A 26,437-nucleotide genomic window follows, 5' to 3' on the forward strand; every position below is an offset into this window, starting at 1 on the left:
GATTTTCACCTATCGCGGGGGGTCTGGAACACAACCCCCGCGATCGAGGAGGGATTACTGTAATCTGTATCCTGGCTGCAGAAAGTAAAAGCTGCAAGCATATAGTAGTTACAAGCCAGAGTCCAAAAAAGAACTGAACTTTAAGTGGAAGGGAGTGATGTTTTATAGGGAGTCTGGGGGAAGTGATGTCGTCCTCGGGGCCGGGACCGGAAGTGGTGCGTCTCAAGCTGAGGTTTTGGCTCCTGGTGGGATTTCCCAGGAAAGGTCTGCAGGAGACTTAGAAAAAGAGTTAGTGCATCCCACCACCCCCGGGCGAACGTTTTATCTTTAACATCTAAGTGTTTTAGCTGTCTCCTATTTGCACGTGTGTGACTATATATATATATATATATATATATAAACTGCTCAAAAAAATTAAAGGAACACTTTGAAAACACATCAGATCTCAATGGGAAAAAGAAATCCTCCTGGATATCTATACTGATATAGACTGGGTAATGTGTTAGGAACGAAAGGATGCCACATCGTTTGATGGAAATGAAAATGATCAACCTACAGAGCCCTGAATTCAAAGCCCCAAAAATCAGAGTGAAAAAATTATGTGGCAGGCTAGTCCATTTTGCCAAAATTTAATTGCAGCAACTCAAAATTGTACGCAGCACTTTGTATGTCCCCTGTGTTCTTGTATACATGACTGACAACATCGGTGCATGCTTCTAATGAGATGACAGATGGTGTTGTGGGGGATCTCCTCCCAGATCTGGACCAGGGCATCACTGAGCTCCTGGACAGTCTGAGGTGCAACCTGGTGGCATTGGATGGACCAAAACATAATGTCCCAGAGGTGTTCTATTGGATTTAGGTCAGGAAAGTGTGGTGGCCAGTCAATGGTATCAATTCCTTCATCCTCCAGGAACTGCCTGCATACTCTCACCACATGAGGCCAGGAATTGTTGTGCACCAGGAGACACTGTACCAGCATAGGGTCAGACAATGGGTCCAAGGATTTCATCCTGATACCTAATGGCAGCCAAGGTGCCTTTGTCACGCCTGTAGCGGTCTGTGTGACCCTCCATGGATATGCCTCCCCAGACAATCATCAACCCACCACCAAACTGCTCATGCTGAATGATGTTACAGGCAGCATAATGTTCTCCATGGCTTCTCCAGACCCTTTCACTTCTGTCACGTGCTCAGGGTGAACCTGCTCTCTTCTGTAAAAAGCACAGGGCACCAGTGGTGCATCTGCCAATTCTGGTATTCTATGGCGAATGCCAATCGAGCTGCATGCTGCTGGGCAGTGAGCTCAGGGCCCATTAGAGGACATTTGGGCCCTTGGGTCACCCTCATGAAGTCTTTCTGGTTGTTTGGTCAGAGACATTCACACCAGTGGCCTGCTGGAGGTCATTTTGTAGGGCTCTGGCAGTGCTCATCCTGTTCCTCCTTGCCCAAAGGAGCAGATACTGGTCCTGCTGATGGGTTATGGACCTTCTATGGCCCTCTGCAGCTCTCCTAGAGTAACTGCTTGTCTCCTAGAATCTCCTCCATGCCCTTGAGACTGTGTAGGGAGACACAGCAAACCTTCTGGCATTGACATGTATTGATGTACCATCCTGAAGAAGTTGGACTACCTGTGCAACCTCTGTAGGGTCCAGGTATCGCCTCATGCTACCAGTAGTGACACTGACTGTAGCCAAATGCAAAACTAGTGAAGAAACAGTCAGAAAAGATGAGGAGGGAAAAATATCAGTGGCCTCCACCTGTTAAACCATTCCTGTTTTGGGGTCATCTCATTGTTGCCCCTCTAGTGCATCTGTTGTTAATTTCATTAACATCACAGCAGCTGAAACTGATTAACAACCTCCTCTGCTACTTAACTGACCAGATTAATATCCCATAAGTTTCATTGACTTTATGCTATACTCTGATTAAAAAGTGTTCCTTTAATTCTTTTGAGCAGTATATATATATATATATATATATATATATATATATATATATGTATATGTATATATATATATGTATATATATATATGTATATATATATATGTATATATGTATATATGTATATATGTATATATGTATATGTATATATGTATATATGTATATATGTATATATATATATGTATATATAAATCCATCCATCCGTTATCCTAACTACAGGGTCACGGGTCTGCTGGAGCCAATCCCAGCCAACACAGGATGCAAGGCAGTAAACAAACCCTGGGCAGGGCGCCTGCCCACCGCAGTATATATATATATATATATATATATATATATATATATATATATATATATAAATATACCTGTAAAACCAAGTGATTTGTATGTTTTTTTTTGTACTTTTTGTACTTAACACTAATTTCACAAATAATTCTTATCAATGCTAATATAATAATTCATATCAATGCTAATAATTAAAGTTATACTCTGTATTAACATTGTTGTTATAAAATATGCTTATAAAATAGACCTACACCTTTAATACTCAGACATTTTTAATCATACAGTCTCCAAAGGCATATATATATAATTAACTAAGTGGTGTGCATGCTGTTTACTAGAACACATATAGTTGTTTTATGCTAAGTATATAAACATTTCCCTTTGCAATATCTCCAAATATTTATTTTTAACTAATTCAAATTAATTAAATGTCAACATCAACTAGAATATATTACTTCCCAAATTTTATAAATACATACAAACACAACGCTGTGCACTGTTATTTATCCTCGCAGGTGTCGCAGTGGTAGTGCTGCTGCTTTGCAGTAAGGAGACGGTGGAAGATTGTGGGTTTGTGCCCCGGTTCCTCCCTGTGTGGATAGTGCTTTGAGTACTGAGAAAAGTGCTATATAAATGTAATGAATTATTATTATTCATTCTTATTGTGCTTTCATTTTTATTGTGCCCCTCTTGATTATCTGTGCAGCCATCTCAGACCATGGTAAAGGTGCTATATAAGTAAGTGAAATGTATTATTATTTGTTATAATTATGAGTCAATAGAATGGACAGGCAGTTTGTTTAAGTGTGATTTTAACTATGCTTGTTGTCCATGTGTTCCTTGACAAATCAATCATTCATTCAACAGTTTTTGTTTAATCAAAAAAGAAAAATAAACAACTACATCTGCAATGTAGGATTCAAAGCACCGTTTGTTGAAGAGAAAGTTTTAAATAAAAAGTATTTTAGAGATATATTCTTCCATTCAGCAATGTGCCATGAGTGGGATTCGAACCCAGATCCCTGAGATAATTTCTGGTAGATTGTCTCTCAAGATTTGCAGCTATACCTTGACTAATACACGCACTCCTTGGTGCAGAGTGGTGGCTCTGAGGCTAGGGAGCTGCTCTGCCAATCGAAAGGTTGCGGGTTCGAATCGCTTAAAATGCCAAAAGTGACTCTACTCTGTTGGGCCCTTGAGCAAGGCCCATAACCTACAATTGCTCTGTGACATTAACCTGCATCCAGCCCTGCACGTAGGCCCTCCAACCTAAAAACCTGGGGGTTGGTGGCAGAATTGGTTCTCTGCCACCATAAAAAAACTAACACTATTCCATCTGAACTAGTGTGGTGCTGAGGTGTCACCTGTTGGATGGCTGCACTTGGGTCCTAATCTGGGATTCTGAGTTGATTTGTCATGTGGAGGGTGTGGCAATGTGCTGTATCAGTGCATGCCCTGACCTCCTCTTCCTATGGTTATTCTCCTTGTCTTGTTTTGTTGAGTTCAAGGCACTGCTGCTGAGGTGCCACACTTAACCTATATAAGATCAGTGATGCCTCAGTACAATAGAACATTAGAAATATTTTGGTTAGAACAGGTCATTCAACCCAACAAAACTCACCAATCCAATCCACTTAAGTCATCCATAATAATTAGAATATTACAAATTAGCATATTAGAAATGCAAGTTTCACAAAAGCAGGCCATTCAGCCCAACAAAACTAGTACTTGTACTGCAATATTAGCTTTTCTGCTAATTTGTTAGTGGTCTTTTTGTTTGGGTCATTTTATTGATTCCTGATTTGTAAATTCTTTTACTAATTTGAATTGAGACAATTTAGTTTTATGAAAATGACTGAGATGAGTATAGTCAGGAGCAAGCTTAATGTCAAAGCTGAAGATAAACTAATTAGATGTCTGAACTGAATCATTTATGAAAACTCAAATGCCAATAACCAAAACAGAATTCTAAACTAGGAAGACAATTAAGAAACAAGGAGTTGTCGGTTGGTCTTGGATAGTGTGGAAATGCACTTACACTTCAGAAATCGACTTATAAATGATGATGTCATATTTGCACCATGCATTCTGGGGGACGATTGCAATGGAAATGCCTGATGACAGCACCCATAGCAAGACAAAGATGGTGTCTTCAATTTTTGTAAAATGCCATAAATTCTTGAGTTCTGAAACTCCCAAATAGTTCCATACATTTTTAATATTCATTCAAACGAAGCCACAAAAAATTAAAAAAAAAACTACTGATCACAACAGCTCTGTCTTTGAGTTTTGGAAAACATTTGCTATGACTTCGGTTTCTGGTTTAGTCCTACAGTTTTTTGCTTTGGGTTTGCTTCTTAGGCAAGTTATTGTTACCAGTTTTTGATTTTTGTTTGTTTGCTGGTGCTTTGTTTTTTGAATCTTGTATTAACACAATCCAGAACTATTAACTGTTGTTAACCAAGGCTTTGGCCCTTTTTTGCCAGTGTAAGCCCACTTCTTGAGTTTTGGGACCCCACCCTGAATTGTTAAGACCTGCTTAGACTTTTCAGATCTGCATAGAAGTACAGGCCTGACTCTTCAAATGTCCCTGCATCCATGACCCTCACTTTAGCAAGTAAAGAGCTATAGTACAATTGTTTTCACTGATTTTTTGCAATTGGACAATAGATAAGACAAGTTAATTGGTCAGACCAAGATCATTAAAGAATCTGGGTGGCAGTTTCTGATTAATTGATCATAACATTTCAGTGATCTTGGTTCAAATGGTCGAGTCTACACTCAATACACTACCTTTTCTCATTGATTTTTACAACTTGGAAAGCAAGCAGGATATGCAACTGTCTCCATAGCAGGTAGAGATGCATCACCTTATGCAGGCCTTACAATATCCAAGAGGGTGTCAGATTAAGACAGTTTTGAGTGTAGAACATCCCTATCATCAGTGAAGTCAGTTGGTCATTTCAGATTAATGAGTTGCAGAACTCCACTCACCTCCTAGGCACCCAGCATTGAGTCAATACTAAACATCTGTTTCACAGAATTAGAGAACAGTTGTGTACACAGATGTCTGTACAGCTGATAAACAGGAAGATTAAGTGACTTGGCAACATTTACCCAGTGAGGCGGAGCAGAGGAGCCCAGGCGTTTAAAGTCCAGTCTAAGACGGGTGAAGGTGTTTACTTGCTCACTGTAGTTTGGAGTGTTTTTACTGCCTCATTGTTCTGTACGTTACACTGCAGTGGCCTTTGTGTTTATTGTGTGTTTGTACTTTCTGTGTTTCATTTAAAGTATTATTGGATTGATTTTAATTCAACTTATTTTGATAAATGACACATTGACTTAAAAACCCTCTATACACTAACGTTAAAAACAGTGTCATTGAAAAGTAATACAAAATCACATGTGACTACTTCATCAAATATAATGTTGCTTAATTTTTAATGTTTTATGATTTATTTCACTTATGACATTCACAAAATAAAACATAGCGATTTATAAACTGTTGTCCTTGCTATTATCATGTCACATAAATCACAACCTGACAGAGGCTACAATCCATGAGGCAGGACTTCCCCATCAGAGATCTTTACACCCTACATTCATGAAAAGTGTGGAGCTTCCCAGGAGGCCGTGTGCTCTTGGAATTAAAAGGTGGAATTCCCAGTAGATACTGTAAGTCACCATTAATTGATATGCTCTGTGTATGGAAAAAAATTTCACAAAATAACCCAACATCATTTCTTTTATTCTTAATCTTCGGTGTCTGAACATATAATGTTTTGCTCCCATTTCTTTTTTCATATCTTTGATTTCCATATTTCCCCCTCAGTTGTGCCAGTCAACTAATAATTTCTGTATACAGACTTGAGAGAATGCCCTCGAGTAATGTCCTGGCTTGGCCGCATCTGTTTATGCAGTTCTTGTGTAAATTCTGGAGTTGACAGCTGCTGGTAGCCTGAGCGGCAAGATCTGCAGCAGAAAGCGTTTGAATGATCGAGTAACCTCAAGATTGGGATGCTGAGGAGACTCTGACATTGGAAGAGGACACAATGGTAGCCCCCTTAATTGTCAGTGCTGATGTCTCATTATTGAAGGTCAACCAAAACCCCCCCATCCCCCCCCGCCCCCGTTTCATTGGGCTAGTTGTGTTACTGATTGTTAAGAAAGAGAGCCTTTGTCTGCTTCTTATTTGCAATTATGGTGTAAGCCCTCCTGGGTATTTCCATTGCGTTTGATCAGCGTATTATATTGACCTTTGACCTGCCCCATCCCATAATCTAGTTTACCACCTGTATGTTAAGAACTGAGCCGAGAATCACTGTTATTGTCAGACGGGATGACTTTTTCTGAGGGTTCATCTCATTGATTGATTTAAGTAAAGTAAAATATTAAGCAAGGGAAGCAAGATGGCATGGTGGTTAGCACTGCTGCCTCACAGCTCCATGTTCTGGGTTTGAAATATGGCCTAAAGAGGATCTAAATTGCACTGCTATGAATCACTGACAGTACATGTATACACATATTCTGGAGCAGACCTCCCATACTGATGCTGCTGACGTAGGCTCTGCCTGCAGGCCTTGATCTGGATTCAGCTATTTGAAAATGGACAAAGGAACCATAGTTGTCCCCTGTGAAGTACTCAGTTAGATGTTCCGAATCAGCACAAGAACATTAAAAAGTAAAATGGTAAATGAGAAAAATTCACTCTGTTCACCTGACTCATTTGGTTATCTTGCAGAAGAGATGAATTATTCAGCTCAGCCTGTAGAAGTGGACAGCTGGGCAATTGTGCCTGTTTTCTTCAACGTGGGAATGGTCTGCTGGAAAATATGATTATTTAATACTTGTATACTGATTTGAAATAGCCAACTCCTAACGGAGCCTCTTTCTTTGTTCACGGTATTGTTTTCCTTGCTTTGCCATTTGGCCATCCTTTCTACGTATGGGTAAACAACTTCTCCTAGATACAGTATATGATATGGAAACACAAAAAGATGAGAGAAGACTTGTGGTTACATTTTCATCGCAATCCTATGCTGTGCTTCTGTCTTCCCATTGTTCTGTGTGTACCGTTAACGTTACTCAAGAAGGAGAATGTCTCCAGATTGTACACAGAAGTCTGTTGCCCACAGGCATTCAATATGCTCACTTTTTTTTGTATGTGGTAACACTTTATTTTAAATATGCATTATTAGTTATTGTCTCTGCTTTATTATTACAACAGGCAGACTGATAGATAGATAGATAGATAGATAGATAGATAGATAGATAGATAGATAGCTCTGTCCACTACTCTGCCGACTCCAGCTATTCAATGAAGGGAGGCGGCCCCTTTTATAGTACCCGGATGTGCTCCAGGTGGGTTCTGGCAATCTTTCACCGACACGTCCCAGTGTGGCGGAATTGCCGGCTTTATTCCCAGAAGCACTCCGGGTGTCCCCAGTCTTCTTCCCCCCAGCACTTCCGGGTGTGGCAGAAGTGCTGAAGTCTAGGACTCCAAAGGAATGGGGCACCCCCTGGCGGTGACCACGGGCCCCTACAGGACGGAGCTTCAAAGCTCAGTACCTGTGGCCCCCAAAGGTACCAGGGCGTTGCCCCCTCATGGTCTGGGAATGGCGCAAGCCCTCCTCTGGTCCTCCTGGGCATCTCAGCTGGGTCTCCACCCCAGCCATCTGCAACAATAGATAGATAGATAGATAGATAGATAGATAGATAGATAGATAGATAGATAGATACTTCTGACTTGGCAAATGATAAGACAGCAGTCCCAGTGAGGCATAATGCAGGTGTATTGCTGTTGGTATGAAGCAGCCTCAGTAGCATTTCTTGTCACACTTCTGCTGAATAATTTGTTGGTTGAAAAATCCTCAGTGCTAGTGTTGTCTGAGAGGGGATGTGCAGCGTTGTTTATTATGACCATCCGTTTTGTTTTCGTTCACTCCTCCACTACTACCTCCAGTAGATTGAGAGTGCTCCATGTAACTGAGTCTGCCTTCTTCATTAGTTTGCTGATTCAGTGGGCCTGTCTTGAAGTAATGTTACTGGCCCAGCATGCCAAGGCATGGAAGATCACACTCACCATCACAAAATATGCTTTTTACTTGTTCACAGTGTTCATGTTTTTGTTCTCTGCTCTAGATGTACGGTAAAAGAATGATTGCAGTATAAAGATAAGCTAATTTTACAGCCATCTCCTTGTCTGCTAGCTAAATGCCATCATTTGGACCATTGAAATCCAAACTCAAAAGCACTCTTCTCTATTTTGCATTAAAAAGCTGATATTATTTAATCTTTAATATCACATCTTCCATTTGATTAACTATAATGTTCTCTCTGTTGAACTGCATTTTTCCATTTTCATATGAATTTCATTGATTTTATAAATGTTATTATGCTGCTAACTGTTTGATAATAGTTACTCATTTCACTGTTCACTCCACCTGCTCTTGCTAGAGAGGGGATGAAGAAGTCTCAATGCCTATTCTTCTCCCTCGGCTTAGGCAAGTACTAAAAATCAGGGGTGTTAGGTCTGTTACAAGTCTAATGATTCTGACCCAACCCAGGAAGTTAAGATAGTTTTAAAGGTTAATTTCTTTCAATGTTATACCAACCAGGGTTATAAAAGCACCCAAGGAAAAACAAACAGCTCACTCCAAGAAGTTCCCCTTGACTCTCAGATGGAAGAACAGTTGGTAGGTGTACATGTTTGGACAATACATCCAAATGATATTTTAAAGAGCATATTTATCTAAAAAAACATTCTTTCTTCTGTTTTAATTGTTTCTTTTCAATTGGTGTGTCAACAGTTGCTCTGCATTTAACAAAATAGGTTCATAGTTTCCGAAGAAAGTACAAGTTTCACTCCACTGTAGCACTAAATATGTAATATAATATCATGTTTATGATATTACTATTAAAAGTAATGTTATATTTTGTTAAAGAAGAGTACCAACACGGAAAAAGTTTTGGGGGGATGCTTGTGACCCCGTATAATGCAAAACAAAAGAATTTGTTGATCTTGATACAGAGATGATCAAGATGTCTTTTCAGACACAAGTCCAACAGAAAACTAAGAAAATATGGCTGAACGTCTGGTCATATGGGTTCCAGGCAGGACAGGGAGGGTCCAGGAGTGTGGACAACTGAAGTGGCATCAGAGGTGGAATGGCTGTCACTCTTCTGTTCTGCAGAGGGTGGAAGAGAAAAAGCATTAGAACACAGCGCCAACCCCTGGTTTGGCAGGTAACTACAATCTCCAGAGGCCTTACTCTGCCTCCCAAACACAGGCGCTTGACATTGTGTATATAATATTTCATTATATACAGTACATTATATATTATGTGATATATATATATATATATATATATATATATATATATATATATATATATATATATATATTACTTTTGCTAAACAGGACCAGGGACATAACAAGATTTTCTTTTACTTAACTATGCTCATTCATCTGAAATCACTAACAAATAAGACACATTTTCCCCTGTGTGAAACAGAAATAGATATCACTAAAAATGGTTACAAATTATTAAAAAAGGAAGGAGAACAAAACAGTCAAAGCAGTAAAAAGTAAACAATAAAAAGTACAAATGGCCAATTGTTACAGTGTCAGAAGGTAAAGTGGTGACCAGGTCATGAATTACTTGTGCTGACAACAGAGTTATAAAATCTCATAGCAATAGGAACAAATGATCTTCTAAAGCATTTTGTTCTGCACCACAGTGAGAGAAGACGACTGTTATGCTTATTTTTGTGATCTGCCAAAAAGCTGTGGAAATGGGGACTGCTATTGTCAAAGATGGCCTCTGCCTTCCTCCTCATACACCTTTCCACCACCATTGCCACTGAGTCCACAGTCCTACCCAGCACCGAGCTGGCCTTATTCACCAGCTTGTCTAGCTTCTTTATGTTCTTATCTGTCATACTGTTCCGTGGCAGCAAAGAAGAAGATACTGGCAACAACTGTCTGACAGAACAAAGACAACATTTTATTGTATATGCCGAATGATCTGAGTCTTTTAAGGAAAAAGAGCCTTCTCTGCACCTTCCTGTGTTCACAAACCAATCCTGTCTGTCATCAGGGTGGGTAGATATTTATAATTCTACACCATTTCAATGTCCTCTCCTCATATGTTCACAGGCTGAAGGGGGAGCTTAGACCTGGGGAAATCCACAATCATCTCCTTGGTCTTTATCGTATATAGAACCAAACAGTTCTTATTGCTCCAGTCACTGAAAGCTCCATTGAGATCCCTATATTCCCCTTCTTGCCAGTTCCTTAAACATGCCACAACAGCTGTATCATCAGAGTACTTCTGAATGTAACAAAATTCTGACTTATATTTAAAGTCTGCTGTGTATAATGTGAACAGTCCCATCTGGGGCTCCAACATATCTCACTACTGACCCGGAGACACAATTCCGCAGTTTGACAAACTGCTGTCGTCCAGTAATCCAGGAGGTGAAGGTGGAATCCACATCCATCCTCTCCAGTTTATCATTAGGAATGGAGGGTTGAATGGTGTTAAATGCACTCAAAAAATCAAAAAACATAACCCTCACATAACCACCCAGTTCATCCAAAAAGGAGTGGGTCTGGTGTAAGCATGTAGAAGACTGCATGCTCAAAACTAGTGTGTTCCTGGTATGCCAAGAGTAGGGTTTCCAGTCCTTACTGGACTTGTGGACTGAGGTGACGCAGAAGCAGCTGCTATAGTGTCTTCATGAGTGAGCAGGTCAGTAGGACTCCAGCAACAGGGTGCGTGGACAAGGTGGGAGAGTACTCTCCAGCGAAGGATCACATGTTTGGACAGCATGCAGGGAGATTTCTTTCATGTCAGTCTACTATGTCTACTATGCCCTGCCAAGCCCAGCAAACCTCCCCATCTGGGGAAAGAGCGAGACACCATCCTGCCCACTGTGTTCAGGAAGAGGCTATCTAGAACATCTACTCAGCAGCTGCCCTAAGGCACTGGCAGACGGCCACTATCGGTGGCGCCATGACAAGGTGCTCAAGGCAGTTATTGAAAGCTTGACTGTAGCCATCAAGACAAGCAAACTCCTCCATGGCCCAAAGAAGGCAGTTACCTTCGTTAAAGTGGGAGAGCAATCTCAGGCAAAGGCAGTAACAACAGGCCTCTTCCACACAGCCTCTGACTGGCAGCTGCAGGCTGACTTGGCAAACCAGCTAAAGTTCCCTCAGCAAATTATAACAACAACACTTCGGCCAGACATGATCATTACATCTGAAGCCTCAAAACAGCTGATCATGCTGGAACTGACAGTGCCCTGAGAAGAACGTATCGAGGAAGCTAGTGAGAGAAAACACGCCAAGTACCAGGAGCTGGTGGAGGAGTGCAGGGGCAGAGGCTGGAGGGTACTCTATGAGCCCATAGAAATTGGTTGCAGAGGATTTGCAGGACGCTTACTCTGCAGAGTCCTCACACGGTTGGGCATAAAAAGAGCGGCCAAGAAGAGGGCCATTAAATCAACAAGTGAAGCCACAGAGAGAGCCTCAAGGTGGCTTTGGATGAAGAGGGCTGATCCGTGGATCGCTACTGGCATACAAGTTTGGGAGTGATCAACCCCGGCTGGGTCACCTGAGCGAGGGTGTATGATGTTGCGAGACCCGGAATGCCCGATGACCTCAGGATATATCACTGATGATGTGTCCTAGTGCATCCAGGTGATGTTTCTTATATAGTCATGATGTTCTGTATAATGTGAGGGCCACCCGTCTGTAGTCATTTATTTCAGCTAGTCAACCAACTTTGGGAACCAGCACAAAACAGTGGTCATAATATAAAGGACAGAGCCCTAAAATCCAGGAAATCACAAGAAACAAGCACAAAAACAATAATTACCATTGAAATTCACCATACCATGAGCGCATTCAATGAGCCACATGGGACAATAGGTTTTCCTCATCCTTTATAGGGCTGAGGCACCACCTCTTGGGGGACCACCTACAAAACACCTCATAGATAAAAGAAGATACTTTGACATAAATGACCACAACAAGGGTAAAAATAATGTTACAGATAAAAACATCACATACCAAATCACGGGCATAAAAGTGGCTAATACTACAAAACCAACATTCATTGTCAGTCCATTGCAGGGCACACTCACTCACACACCAACATTTCTTTATGCCAGGCCAATTTACAGCCACCAGTTAACCAAGAGACAAACCAAAATACCTGGTGAAAGGGCCACATGGGAAGAATGGGAAAATTCCACAGAGGTGGTGCTGGGAACAAGACTTGAACTGAGACCTCTTGACATAAACTAGATCTCACTTAATTCTTAATGTACAGACATACTGTATTAAGGACTAGGAAGACAATTTTAGTGCCATTAAATGATATAAATGTAAAATGGCAGTGATTGCTAAATAATTTTTTTCAGAAGAAACAGCAGAAAAGAGCAACTTTTTCACATAGGAAGGTGAAGCAGTAGTCCATCCTGCTACCTCACGGGTATCCAGCAACCTTGGTTTAAATTCTCCACTCTTAAAAATAACAGTTCTATAATGACACCATGAGATGCACTTTACTGGTTTTTGTGGTTCTTCGTGGAACCTTTCCTTGATGAAATGCCATTATATTCTGTTGAAGGGTTCTTTACATATGAAGCTGGTTCTTTGTGCTTTGAAAAACTTTCTGTTATGAAGGGTGAAAAAAACCCTGAAATCCTTAGCAGGACACTAACAGATGAAGAAAACCTGGATGTAGCCAGTGTTATTGTGAATGCAGCAAAAGTCCTTTTAAAATCATACACCATTGGAATTCACAAATCTATTGACATCTATGGTTATTTACTGTATGGAACCCATTATGGGATCTAAATAAATAAAGGTTCTTTCTGGAACCTTCTTGTGGATGACTTTTTTATGGCATTGCTCTGAAGATCCAGTCTGGCACCTTTATTTTTAAGTGTGTCCCTGTGTCTGTGTGAGATTTGCTAGGTTTGACATTACTTTGGGTGGGACTGTTACGGTATTCCTTATATTAAACACTGGTGTATTTCTGCTCACCCTTTCACATTCTATCCATGACACACACACTCATAAAAATAATGGTTCTTTAATGGCACTTTACTGGATTGTATAGTGCCTTGTAGAACTGTTGCTTTACAAAGAACCATTGCATTCTGGGAAAGGTTCTTTGTATATGAAGTTGGTTGTTTGGGCTTTGAAACCGAATAGAGTAGAGTATGCTACCTATGATACTAACAGATGAAGAAAAAATGAACTTAGACTGTATTGTAGAAAGAAGAGACCTTTTCAATTCAGGAGCAATTTGGCGTTTCATAAATCTGTTATTATCTATTCATATCTATTTATAGAACATTTGATCTAAATAAATAAAGGTTCTTTCTGGAACCTTTACGTAGGTGGTGCTTTTGGGGACCACACATGTGGTATCACGCCGAAGATGCACGTCGGCACCTTTAGTTTAAAGAGAGCGCTTTATCTAGTTACAGGGTCACTAAGCTAAATGTTACAATCATTTTTTATTTTAGTGCCATGTGATGTGATCAGACTTGAGTAGGAGAAGGATTACGGACCGTTACACATAAAAATAAGAAGCCACTTTTTGATAAGAGTTTATATCACTACTAAGGGTGACGTTTAATTACTATAAAGCCCTGGATGGTGATCCATTGATTTTTCAATAAGTAACTCATACGTAAAGATGAGAGCACAGTGAGTGTTATTCGTAATTTATCATCACAGTTATGGATTATATTTATTATTACCGTTTCCTAAATATAACCCCTTAATCGATCCGCGGTGACAGAAAATACCACTTTAGATATGAAATGCATTTTTAGATAGATAGATTTCCGTGACATTTATTCAAATATTTCATTTTCCAATACAAACAAATACATAAGTCTTACTTTAAATCAAAGATGCACAGATTGAGCGACTAGTTAAAGGAGAGAGAGAGAGAGAGAGCGATAGAGAGCGTGCGCACGTACTGGTTGGTCACTCACAATTAGCATGTGTCAGCTCCGCGCCATCCTGTAGGTGTGGCTCCTCTCGTCTTCTCTGTTCTCGCAGTGTGGCTCTCCAGCGAGCGGAGGAGAGTAAATAGAGACTGGGGTCTTGCACGGCATAGTGAAAAGAGGCATTCGGACAGACGGGACACAGACACAGACAAACTACGATGGCCTCTTCTCACGGGAGAAACGATTTGAGGTTCGCTGACTGGATGGCAAGTTTACCGGAGAGCATCCACGATACCCCTCTAACCAACCTGGCGATCCCGGGTAAGCGAGCACACTTTTTTCATTTTTCATGAATTCGTTTGTATGCCTTTCTCATTTCCTTATTGGTAAGAATGGTGATTTTTTTTGTCAAACAACTGTACATTTGCAGTCTTATGTTTAGATTCACGCCTCCTGTGTAAGACCATTCGTGTGCATTTCATTAGTGAGACGCACTGGCAGAAGGGTGATTGCGCTCTCTCCCAGTTCTGAGATGCAATACTCCCGTAATGATTTAGCGGCTCTCAGGCTGTCACTGGTAAATTTTTGGAACCCCTCTAGTTCTTTACTGTGCAGGTTACCAAGTAGGTGTTAAAAATAAAAAAGCAAGAAACTTATTTTCTTTGTACAAAGGTTTAATGGCTGACAGCTTGCAGAAAATAAAGCAGGCTGTCAAAATGGGTTGTAATGTTGCGCACGCGACTCCAGAGCTCACTTTGATGAAGATCGCTACCTGTTCTTTGTGCTCGTCGTGCGGCATCATCAACACTTGACTTTCATCTGCTCTTTAGATTGCAGGCAGTTTGCACCGATGATGTTCCCTGGTAAACTTTTGTCCATCTCATACTTACCTTGGCTAACCACTGTTTGCTGTGTGTTTGCAGCGTGCTTATTTTCGTAACGTATTTGAAGTTGCTGCTGTTCATTTCGTCTTGTTATTTTCCCGCTGTTATTACATGTTTATCATTAGGAAAATCCCTTTGCTTTAGTTTCCGACTAGAAAATACTGGAAAACTATTAACTTAGTACAAAGTAACAGATTAAGACATTAAAAGAGGTCTTGCAATTCAAGCATTAGTTAGTCATCATAATGATGAAGCAAATAAAATATTTTTGTATAAAATAACACAAAATGCACCCATATTCGTTTCAAAAAAGGAACTTCTAATATGGCCAAATGCTCCATCACTAATTTTCTAATGAAACTGACGTGCATTTGAAATGACATGACTCTTGTATTGACTCAGATAGGTTGACTTTATAAGGTGGATCCTGAATCTTTCAGTAATATCTTAGTAAGTCTGAGCTGATGACTGCAACACCATGAGCATGTAATTCATTTATAGTTACCATTTAATCCTGGACTGCCACAAAGGTACAAACAATGTCTGCATCACTCACATTTATTATTGTCTTGCTTTATTGCTCCTCTGACCCTGAATCGTTATAAGTGATAGACGAATGTAAGACATTGAACAGATGATGTGCTTATGCATGGCTAATACTGTAAATATTTGTAATTGAAAAGTGTATTTCCAGCTTTGTTAAAGTGTAGTTATTATTGTAATTAACGTTACCATATAAATTAGCCAGTATTCCTGGTAATCTTAATATGTAACATAAAAGTGTGCATACAAATAAAATAAAAGATTAGTTTGTCTATGAAGCAGTTCATTTGACTATATATTTGTATATATATGTATGTATATATGTATATACCTGTATATGTATGTATATATATGTGTGTGTATATACAGTATATGTATATATAATATGTATGTATATGTAATGTGTATATAGTTAGTTATTAGAATCAAATAAAGCCATCTCTTCAAATGCGTCTTTATCAAGCATCATGGGGGCTAAGTTAATTACTGTACGTTTATTCTGTCCATCACTAAATTTGTTTCTGTTATTTCAATGGTTCATTGTGACTCACCTAACTGCTGTAAAAACAGAATGAGCTTATTTCTTAATACAGAAGCAGGTGTCAGAGTGTCTTGAATCGCCCTTTCCAAGGACATTTTGGCTGCAGTGGCAGAGTAGGGGCAGAAGGCAGAATTACTTTAAGTGCAAATTAAAGTGCAAATGTTTGAACTTTTTTTAAATCACTAATTAGTACAGCATTTGTAAAGTTATGCTGTTGGTTATCTCTGAGGTGCTCTTCATAAAACACATATAAGAAGCAATGCAAATTGGTGCTAGCTATTTTTAAAATCTTTTTAGTGATCATTCTCATGCTCATAGTTTGCAACACTGATTTAAAGGGTCCTACTGTGAAAACATAAAAGATTGCAAACCCACAAAAGCACTCATGAAAGTTTCTTTAGTGCTTGATTATATTCAATAGTGAAACATTTGTGGGTTTCAGAGAAGCCAGATCTGCATTCCTTTTTTCTTTGCTAGTGATATAATTACAAGTTTAACCAAAAAAGACTGTGCAGTCTGATAATGTGTGGCTAATGGAAACAGTGTTGACAGACAAGCATTCAAGTGTATGGAAATCAGCACTAGCTTACAGCTATATGGTGGAAATGTTCTGGGGGCATCCCAGAGGAGTTTTCCCTAAAGCATAGATTAGTCTCCTGATTGACACTGATGATTTATTTTCGTCAAAGCCTAGCAATGTGCAAGCTGATGGCACCCTGGCTAAGAATTCAGCCAGCACAGAAGATTCACGTGAATTGAGCCTTACACCATCACGTGGCGTGTGTGGGTGCTCTGTGGAGATTGCTGCATTCAAGATGCAGATTCCCTTTTTGCATAATGTAAGTCAAACTACATTTTCTTGTTTTCTCATTTTTTTCAATTGACACCACTGCTTGAGTCCTTGCCTAGCATCTCCACCTCATTTATCTTCACAGTTTGAATTCATTTTCATCCCAGTATGGATGATTACTTTAGATACAATGTAGCACGTTGACATCAATTGCCTGACTCTTGTACACTAATGCTGTGCTGCATATTTAAAAGGGGCACTGTTAGATTGCCACCAGCATGAGGAAAAACAATAGGTGGTCTTGAGTAAATGCCAAAGGCAAAAGTCTGTTTTATAAAAACATTTAGTTTTGCAGCACACATTGTCTGTTCACTGTGGTAAAATGAACAGCGCCGTTTGACTTTTTTTACATGTCGGCAATGAGCTGTATGAATATATCATTTTTTAATTTGTTGAAACTCAGTAATGAATTACTTTAAAATGAGTTAGATTGGCTTTGATGAAAGTCTAAGATAAATGCTTAGTCAAAAACAGACTCATTTAAAAAAAAAAACAAATTTGCACTTGAATATCACCACTTGGTGATTCTGTTGTGCGGCTGCCTCACAACTTCAGGTTCAGTTTCTTGCCCTGAAAATGATGACATTGCATGTTTTCCCTTTGTCCGTTTGACTTTAGACAGATATGCAAGTAGTACTGTATTGATCCACCAGAGGGAAACTACTGGGAATGGTTTATATCAAATAATGGATAGATAGATAGATAGATAGATAGATAGATAGATAGATAGATAGATAGATAGATAGATAGATAGATAGATAGATAGATAGATACTTTATTAATCCCAAGGGGAAATTCACATGCTTTGAAGGAGTGTATACTGGAGCTCTACTGTCAGTGGGTGCTATGCCATGTAATGTAGGGGGAATCAGAGTTAGGCAATCGTGCAACTTAGCAGAAATGGACAACAGTTGGGGTCCACCAATTCCATATGTGGCAAAAAGATGGATTTACTTTATCAGTGCCTCCCTGCTACCAGATACAATGGATTAGAGAGCTGAGGATTGCCCAACATGTATGTAGGAATATTGGTTTAGGGTTAGGTTTAGGGTAGGGGATATGGCCATTATTGGCAAGCCCTTATTGGTTTAGGGTTAGGGTTAGGGTTAAATCTGTGGCCAATAGTGCTGTAGTTATTCTTATAAAGTATCAAATCAAATTTAAATTGTCACAAAACAAATTATACATATAGTACGATATGTAATGAAATGCTTAGTTGTTCAACTCCAGTGACAGTGCCTTTAGGAAGACAATAAAGGGCAATAGTAATACTACTTGACTTTTAAAATGTCAAAAATCATTAATAGAATTTTACGTATGTGATAAATAATAGCTAAATAAACAACTTAATGTAAGAGAATTAGTAAAAGGGAATTGTGTAGTTCTAGACACGTTCCTTAATCAAGATGCGCATGGACTGTCAGAATAAACCTCCTCCACAGTCTCTCTGAACTGGACTTTAGACAGGGGTATCGTGCTTGACAATGGTTTGCTAGTCCGGTGTTTCAATCTGAGGTACATGGGATGAGGAGACATAAGAAGAGTTGGGAGGGGTGGTGGTGGTGGTGGGGGAGAACACAAAAAAAGAAAAGGAGTAGACCACAGGAAATGGCACTAGCAGGCCGACAAGTCTTTCTGTTAATTTGCTTAATAAATAGAGCATGGAATTTGTGGTATTAACTTATTACAGTATGTGCCTTGTGTTTCAATATCCTGGCCACTTACATTGTATTTATTTTTGAAAAGCAAACCTACATCTTTTTAGGCCTTCTCATCATCATTTGGGTCTGCAGATGGCTCAATACAACCCCCAGTTATTACAATGTTCGGTTGGAGAAATTCACAAATTCTGCAACAGTATGGAATGTAACAAAGAGCAGACATATGTTATCCACAATCTGAGAGCCAATACACTGGCACGAGATGAAGAACAATACACACGTGCCCAGTGTACATTTAATGTAAATGGCACCTATACAAATATGTTCTTGTGTCTGTTATCACTGGCAAGGGTGACAAGAAGCACAACGGTGGAGGCTTTATATGGTGTGATGACTGAATGTAAACATATGCCCCAACAGCACCCTTTAGCACAGTATGGTGGAATAAGCCATGTGCTCTAGGACTATACACCTTGGAGAGGATGGCTGAATTTCTGTCTCTGTCTCTAGTGAGTCCAGGGTCATCCCTGTACTATAGCTGGCTTTTCTGATCAATTGAGTTTTATTTTATCAGTCTTTTTTTAATGAATTCAGCATCCTTTTGATGTCTTTGTTCAGATGACTTTGAAACGGTAGTCCCTGCAGTGTGCTAACATCAAATCCAGCACTGCATTCAAGGCAGCTGAGGCTGTAGCCTCCTTACTGTGTATTTGATTGTGCAGATTAAGAATATGAGTGAATGCTATTAACATAACAATATAAAGAGTAAAGGTGTATGCTTATTGTAATTACATTTTAACTGCATTTTGTCTTGATTAACTTTCATTCTCTAATATAATTTATACAGGTAAGAGGTGATGCTAAGTTGTTCAACTGTACACCACAAGGTAGATAGTTCAATCCCAACTGCTTTTCACTGTGTGACCTTGAGCAAATCATATTCTGTCCATGCTTGAAATTTTGAAACATGTAAAAAATAGTGGAAGTAAAAATGATTTGAACGGCTGTCTGTCTGCCTTTTGCTAGTTCCCCCCTATGGCTGTGAGTTTTGTTCTTGTTCCTCAGTTTCTCCTGAAATATACCAACAGATGTGTGAGTGTGCCATGCAATGGAACGGCACCTCCTCCAGCATTAACTACAGCTTTGAGCTCAGTGTTTCCAGGATGTGCTTTAGTTTCTTCATCTATGCACTGGAAAGTTTGCTAGAAAATACATGGATGGGTGAAAATGAAAAATCCACAATTGAGAGCCACTGTGCTATGTCAGAAGGTCCCAAGGACATGCTTTATCAGTAATATAGGACATCACAATGCTCTCATGTTGGCTAATGCCTTCTGATTTCTGCCTGAAAAGAGCCGGCTTCATTAACTTGGAGGACAAAGGATTTTATAAAGTCCCATGCCTTTCAGCAAACACTTTGGAGGCCTGAAAGGAGGCATAGCTTTAGGCACTGTGCTCCCTGAGAGTATATCTATATATATATAATTCACTAAGGGCACGCAAGACACTGAGCGCAAGCAAGACAGAGCCCCGCCTGCCAACTCTAACCCTCCTACCGCGTCATGGGATACACACAACAGAGCCACGACACCAACTGTAACCGTCCTCCCGAGTTCACAGTCGCTCTCAAGGCACGCAACAACTCATCAAACACAGCCTCAGTCGTTTTCGTCTGTGCAAAAGTCCACATGAACCTCTGAGCCACGTTGACTTTACACCGCACGCAAGACAGAGAGCCACGATCACCAACTCACAGAGCCCTGCCTACCAACTCTAAGACCATGGGATACATATGCATTTAGTGTATAAATGGATATAAATAATTGCATGTAAACGATTCGCCAAAATCTGTTGTATATACACGATACTGTTTAAAACGTTATTGTTTTTTCATCAGAAAACCTGGTTTCCACGTCTACCTGTATTAGTTTAAATGGCACTTTTACCACTCGCAGTAGGACGGACGCGCTGACTTATCGTGTCGACTGAGCAACACAGTGAATGCGGCGTCTATCTATATATGTCTTATGTTTTCCGTAGCCTGCTACAGGAAGGTACTCTCTCGACCATTGGCATTGGTTTCGCTCCTTGCTATTTTCGTTATACTGCGACGGTGGTTTCCTAAGCCTTTGTTATACTGACTTCCTTTCTCATCATTTTCCGTTCCTATTCTTACACCGCCCATATACTACGGCGGGCTTCGGCTAGTACTTTATACTGTATTTCATCTCACAAGACTTTTTTTTTTAACTCTGTGATGCCTCATATAAAGTGTTATTTTAAGTAATTTTCTCTTTGGTAAATGATGACTTTTAAAATATCTCTAATGCAACTGCTTATGATTAAAATCACAGGTCCATCTATACAGGCTTTTTTCAGTTCTACAGTCATGGGGATTTGGGTCAAATTTCAGTCAGCTCTTCCCCGTTGTGCACATTTTCTGATCTGTTTTAAATAAAAAACGAGTTTCATTTCTTTGCCATGCTAGCCTAATACTCAGCATATGATATACCTATGCAAATTAAGCTTTCGTCATTCCATCCCAGCATTACAATAAAATTGTCAAAAGAAATGTTTAACACGACAACATTCCCATTGCTCTCATCACTGTGCCTTTCTTGAACAAATCATGGACTGAGGGACAGCACTTGGGATTAAAGAAACCCTTTATTGTAAAGTAATTGCTCCCAAAGTAGGGAGATGAAATTAGTGTTCCGGTCTGATGCATGGAGTGTGATATGTATAACTCCTATTTTACAGTTTTAATGAAAGTGCTTGTCAACTTATTGACACTTCTGTTTTTTGAAATTGTCCCCTTTTATTCATTGATTGTAGAAATCAGCTTTGCTTTATTTGCTGAACATGCTTGTTCCAATTCTGGGTCTTGGGGAGCTGCAGATTATCCCAGTAGCTTCTGGCATAACCCTGGACAATTTGCCAGTTCTTTCTAGGAAACCTATATTATGTATCTAATACCAGTAATGGGGCACTGCACAATGACATGCAGTGAGTACAATTGACTTAAGCATTCATAGTTTTCATAATCTTTCTTTGTACGTTTAGCATTCGTTTGCTTAGTTGATGCGCTTGCTGCTTCCTGAGCAGCTCTTCTTTTCTTCACCCTAGCGGCCCGCTTCTTCTCTTCTTTCATCTGCATCTTTTTGCATTAAAACTGATTAAGTTAGTGTTTGTGTTGCAATTACTTTGTACATTTTCATTAATTTTTCACTTAAGCTGGCATTAAAGTTTTCAATCTCCCTCAAGAATGGTTTAAGATATGAAGAGGTAGGGGAAGTGATGGCGAAGGTGGTAGGGATCAGAACAGCGCCTGTATGCATGTGCTGCATGGCCGCCCTGCTGGCCGCTGCCGAGAGTTGATTCTACAATAAAATACAATAATAAGAGGAATAACCTTGGAGGTCAATCATCACCCCGAAAGCGGATAACAGAGGTCATGTAGTACAGTATATGTGTACCAAATTTCAGGTCAATAGTTCAAAAGGTTTGTGAGCTACAGGTGATTTAAAATCCTGGACAGACAAATGAACAGCCATGGTAGAGTATTATATATAAAGACAGTTTGTAAGTGCAGCTGCCTCACAGTGGAACTGGAACTGAGTAATATTTTTCTCCAGGTACTTCCGTTCTAAATTGGCCACATGTAACTGAGTTTAGGTGTCTCTGTATGTGTACTCTGTGATGGACTGGCACCTCATCAGAGGGTTGGTTTGTGCCTTGTATCCAACATTCTTCCATTCCATTGAACAGGACTAAGGCAAGACTGCAAGAAGGAATGCACCTATTTGTTACTCTTTATTTTTACAGTTTAAAGCTTTAGAAGTTTACAAGCACATGATTTGTCTGTATTTTTGTCTCACATTTCTGAGGACAAGTTGATAAAATCTTGGTAACAGACAGTAGTGAAATCTGCCACAGAAAAGTCTGTTTCCATAGAGTTCTTTCCAAAGACCCATCCCCATTTTCCTCTTGCAAAATATAAACATCTGTTTTACAACCAAAACCACACCATCTTGATAGCTAAGTCATTAAGAGCGGTAATGTTTCAAAAAGGATGTATTAAGAATAATATTGAATTCATTCAAGTATTATGGTCTATGTATATTGTGGTATGGCTTGTTTGCCACTTACAGTTAGATAATAATTTTAGACACGCAGACGGAACTTATCTGTGGTTCTGATGGTATGGGGTCATTAGACACATTTTCCACTTCACGTGTATTGACTACAGAAATCTGCATCTCACGTGGCTCATCATTATCAGCTACAGTTCTTTTTATCTGCTTTTAACTGGGTGTGATAGCACATTGCCTATTTCTTGGATGCACACTCTAGAGTTCATCGTTTTGCAAACGTACTGTTGCTGCCAGACCACAAACAGCTGACAGCAATGCATCATTCTCTATTTACTACTAGTCCAGTGATGTCTTGCCATATAACCTGGTGTAACAGAATTATTTTTCCCTTGTGATAATTCATGTTTTTTTAACCTGCACTATATAATGTGCTATCTGCACATACAGTATGACACACAAATGTTTAACACAGGTGTTTTTGGAAGATACTTCAGCCATATGATGTTGTCAAGAACACTGCTGCTCTTTGCTGTTTAAATCACTGCCTTCAACTTGAAGCGCCACCTTTATGAGATTATTGAATTGGTTTAGAAATGTCACACATACATTTAATTCAAAATCATTCACAGTTGTCTTCAGACATATAATACCTCTAGCGCTGCATGACTAGTATTTTCTCATCCAAACGTGTGTTACATACACCTGTCTAACTGGGAGCTAAAACCACATTTGTCTTCAGAACATCCTAATATTACTGTGAGGTGGACGTAAGTGTAAAGGACAGAGGTTCTGACCCATGTCAGCTTCAATATTCTGTATTGCTGCTGTAAAATAGTTCCCGGGGATCTCGGTGCCAAATAACCTATTTCCCAGATGGTAACTGGGTTGATATCAGTTGACTGTTTGGCTGCTATACTATGCTGAATTCTCTCTCACATTCCTGGAGTGTTTCCCAGATATTTTGTAACCTTGTGATATGACCATTATCCAGCTGAAAAGGCCCATCGGCCGATGCTGCCATGGCAGGATACATGAACTCAATAATGATGTTGAAATGCTCTGGGGCATTAAATGTTACTCATATTGTATTAAAGGAGCCAGTGCATGCTAGGAAAATGCACCTTCATTGACTTGCATTGCTGATACTTGTGTCATGGATTTGCATTTTTTTTATTGGGAGCTTACTTCCAGTCTTTATATGTGTCAGTTATGTCTTTCTGTAAGTTGATAATTTTATCATTATTCTGGAACACCATTTTGCTCTTTGCTTTGGTATGGTCACTGTCATTCTGCATGGATCCTTGTATAGCCGTGACCCTATTGATTACCGTTACTTTATCTGTTGCTGAATACATGATGCAGAAGTCATGTGACACATTTTGCCATCATGGTCTGCTCATATAAGAGGATTGTACACAGCTTCTAGCAGTCTGGTTTTGGATCTATTTTTAAATAAAGTTCTCTAGTGAACAAAAGATGAATCGCCTGATGTGTGCATATCCTTCAATAGAATAAAGTGGTTGCTAAGTAACTCCGGATAAGGGGGCAGTGGGTTTGGCTTCCCTTACTTTCCTTGTACTGAGTTTGCCCATAGTGAACACCCAGTAATGTGCACAATGGTGTGTTTTGGTGCTTCTTACTGTGGAAAACATGCATCATGTCTCATTTTTAAGATATTCTTCTGTGATGATGTGAATGAAAGGCAAAAATAGATTAGATTTTACCAATTTGGTACAGATTTCCTGCTTTACAAAGAGAGAGAGAGAGAGAGGGAGGTTGGGAGCAGACGGTGATACAGCATGTTGCCACGCCCACCACATGACAAACCACCTGGATTGGTGACACCTCAGCACCACACTGGAACAGTATGAGGTTTTTTATGGTGGCCAGAGTGCCAGACCTGCCACCAACCCCCATGTTTTCCCTGCAAGTTGGAGGACATGCTTGCAGGGCTTAATGCAGATTAACATCATACCCAGGATGAAGCAATTGCAGGTTAAGCGCCTTGCTTAAAGGGCCCAACGGAGTAGAGTCACTTCTGGCATTTACAGTATTTGAACTGGAAACCTTCTGATTGCTGGTGCATATCCCTAACTTCAGAGCCACCACTCCGCCCACTTTACACAGCTGCAGTATAAAACACAGGTTAACACAGAAGCATGAAGAAAGCCTTAGGGAGCACAGTTGTTCTTTAGTGGGTTCTGCATTTTGCAGTCGCTTAATGTATGAATTTTAGTGTCAATTTCATGAAACTGTATGCAAATCGAAACATGCCTGTTTTGCTCATCACTAATTGTTCCAAAGAAATGCAGTGAGAAGTAGTTGCTGACAAGAATGTAACATTTCTGTAATATTCCCATAAAGGTTAAAAACATCTTTAGCAGTTTTGTGGGATACAAATGCTTGACCATGTGTTGCAAATGAGTAAACCTCTGGTCACTATTTACTGTAAGTACTGATACTAAACTTTCAAATTATTTTATTTTGGCAAAGCACATGCTCAACATTAGTAATCTTTTGTTTTGAACTACTAGATCATTCCCAGACATTTCTTATGTGTTTAATAGAAAAAAGTGAAAATACAAAATATCAAATCCATTGCATAAAGCAGAACCAGTAAATCTCAGATGACTATGCTTAACGACATGTCACTTCTTCATCTACTGACCTAGTGAATGTGTGAAAACATTGAATATTCATATCTAAAAAGAAAAGCAAGGTGCACTGTGAACGCAAAATGATCTCCAGTAGAATAGCCAAATGTGTGGAACAACAGGAGTACAGGTGTTTATTGTGGCACCTCAATGAAAATGTAATCTGAAAGGAGTGAAATTTGCATTAGTCATACTTCAACCCCCTTATCTTGGTATCTTTTCTTATGCAAATTAGCTTTTATTTATTTCCAGTTTGATTGAGATTTAACAAACAATTCGATAAGAGGAGAGGTGTGAGCAGAACAATCTCACAGGGAGCGGGCCATCTTTTATAATGTTAAATGGCACTAATGTCTTGTTAAACTGCTCTCCTGTCAGTCAAGATAAATATGAGATGCTGCCCCACTGGACTTTTAGTGTACTTGCCACCCATATCCTTGCCCTTGAAATTCCCATTAAATACCTCCATCTCTCATATTAGCTAAAGTGGGCTTAAATTATTATTTGGACACTGATAATGTGAATGAGTATTATATGACAGTAAAGACAAAAAGTCATTTTCAAATGCATGAATAACCACAAGACCAAATCACTTTATATTACAAAACCCACCCATCCATCAACTTTCAAGTCAACTTAATCCAGTTTAGGATCATGGGAATTGGGGTCTGTCCTGGTAACACAGGGCACTAGAGAGACACTGTCGCTTCAGTCACACTGGGGCTAAGGTAGAGTAACCAATTGATGTAACTTTCATGTGTTTGGGATGTGAGCATTGTGAGTATGTACAAACGCCATACAGATAGATTGCAGATTCAAATCCAGTCTTCTAGAGCTATAAGGTGCCAGCAATAACAACCCTGCCCCTGTACTGATTTTCATGTTTCAATTTATGTTCAATTGGATACTTTTGTAAATGTGTGTCATAGTGAATATTCTTAAGGCCCAGTACCATTATAGACACAGATAATGGCTTACGTTTTTAATTAAGAATTTGAGGACAACTTC

The 26,437-nt window shown here is 39.6% G+C and overlaps 1 protein-coding gene across 2 annotated transcripts in view; it reads left to right on the forward strand.

Annotated features, from left to right (window-relative positions):
• Positions 1-14,253: 14,253 nt before the first annotated feature.
• plcxd3 (phosphatidylinositol-specific phospholipase C, X domain containing 3) overlaps positions 14,254-26,437 on the forward strand; it is a 263,014-nt gene continuing 250,830 nt past the window's right edge. Inside the window, exon 1 of one of the 2 annotated variants that reach the window (XM_039758623.1) lies at positions 14,254-14,523. In XM_039758623.1, coding sequence (XP_039614557.1) covers positions 14,421-14,523 — 103 coding nt within the window. In that variant the 5' untranslated portion in view covers positions 14,254-14,420. The remainder of the gene's footprint in view (positions 14,524-26,437) is intronic. The other variant, XM_039758622.1, reaches the window with a different exon arrangement.

This window comes from Polypterus senegalus, chromosome 7 (assembly GCF_016835505.1).
Source record: "Polypterus senegalus isolate Bchr_013 chromosome 7, ASM1683550v1, whole genome shotgun sequence".
Taxonomy (NCBI): domain Eukaryota; kingdom Metazoa; phylum Chordata; class Cladistia; order Polypteriformes; family Polypteridae; genus Polypterus; species Polypterus senegalus.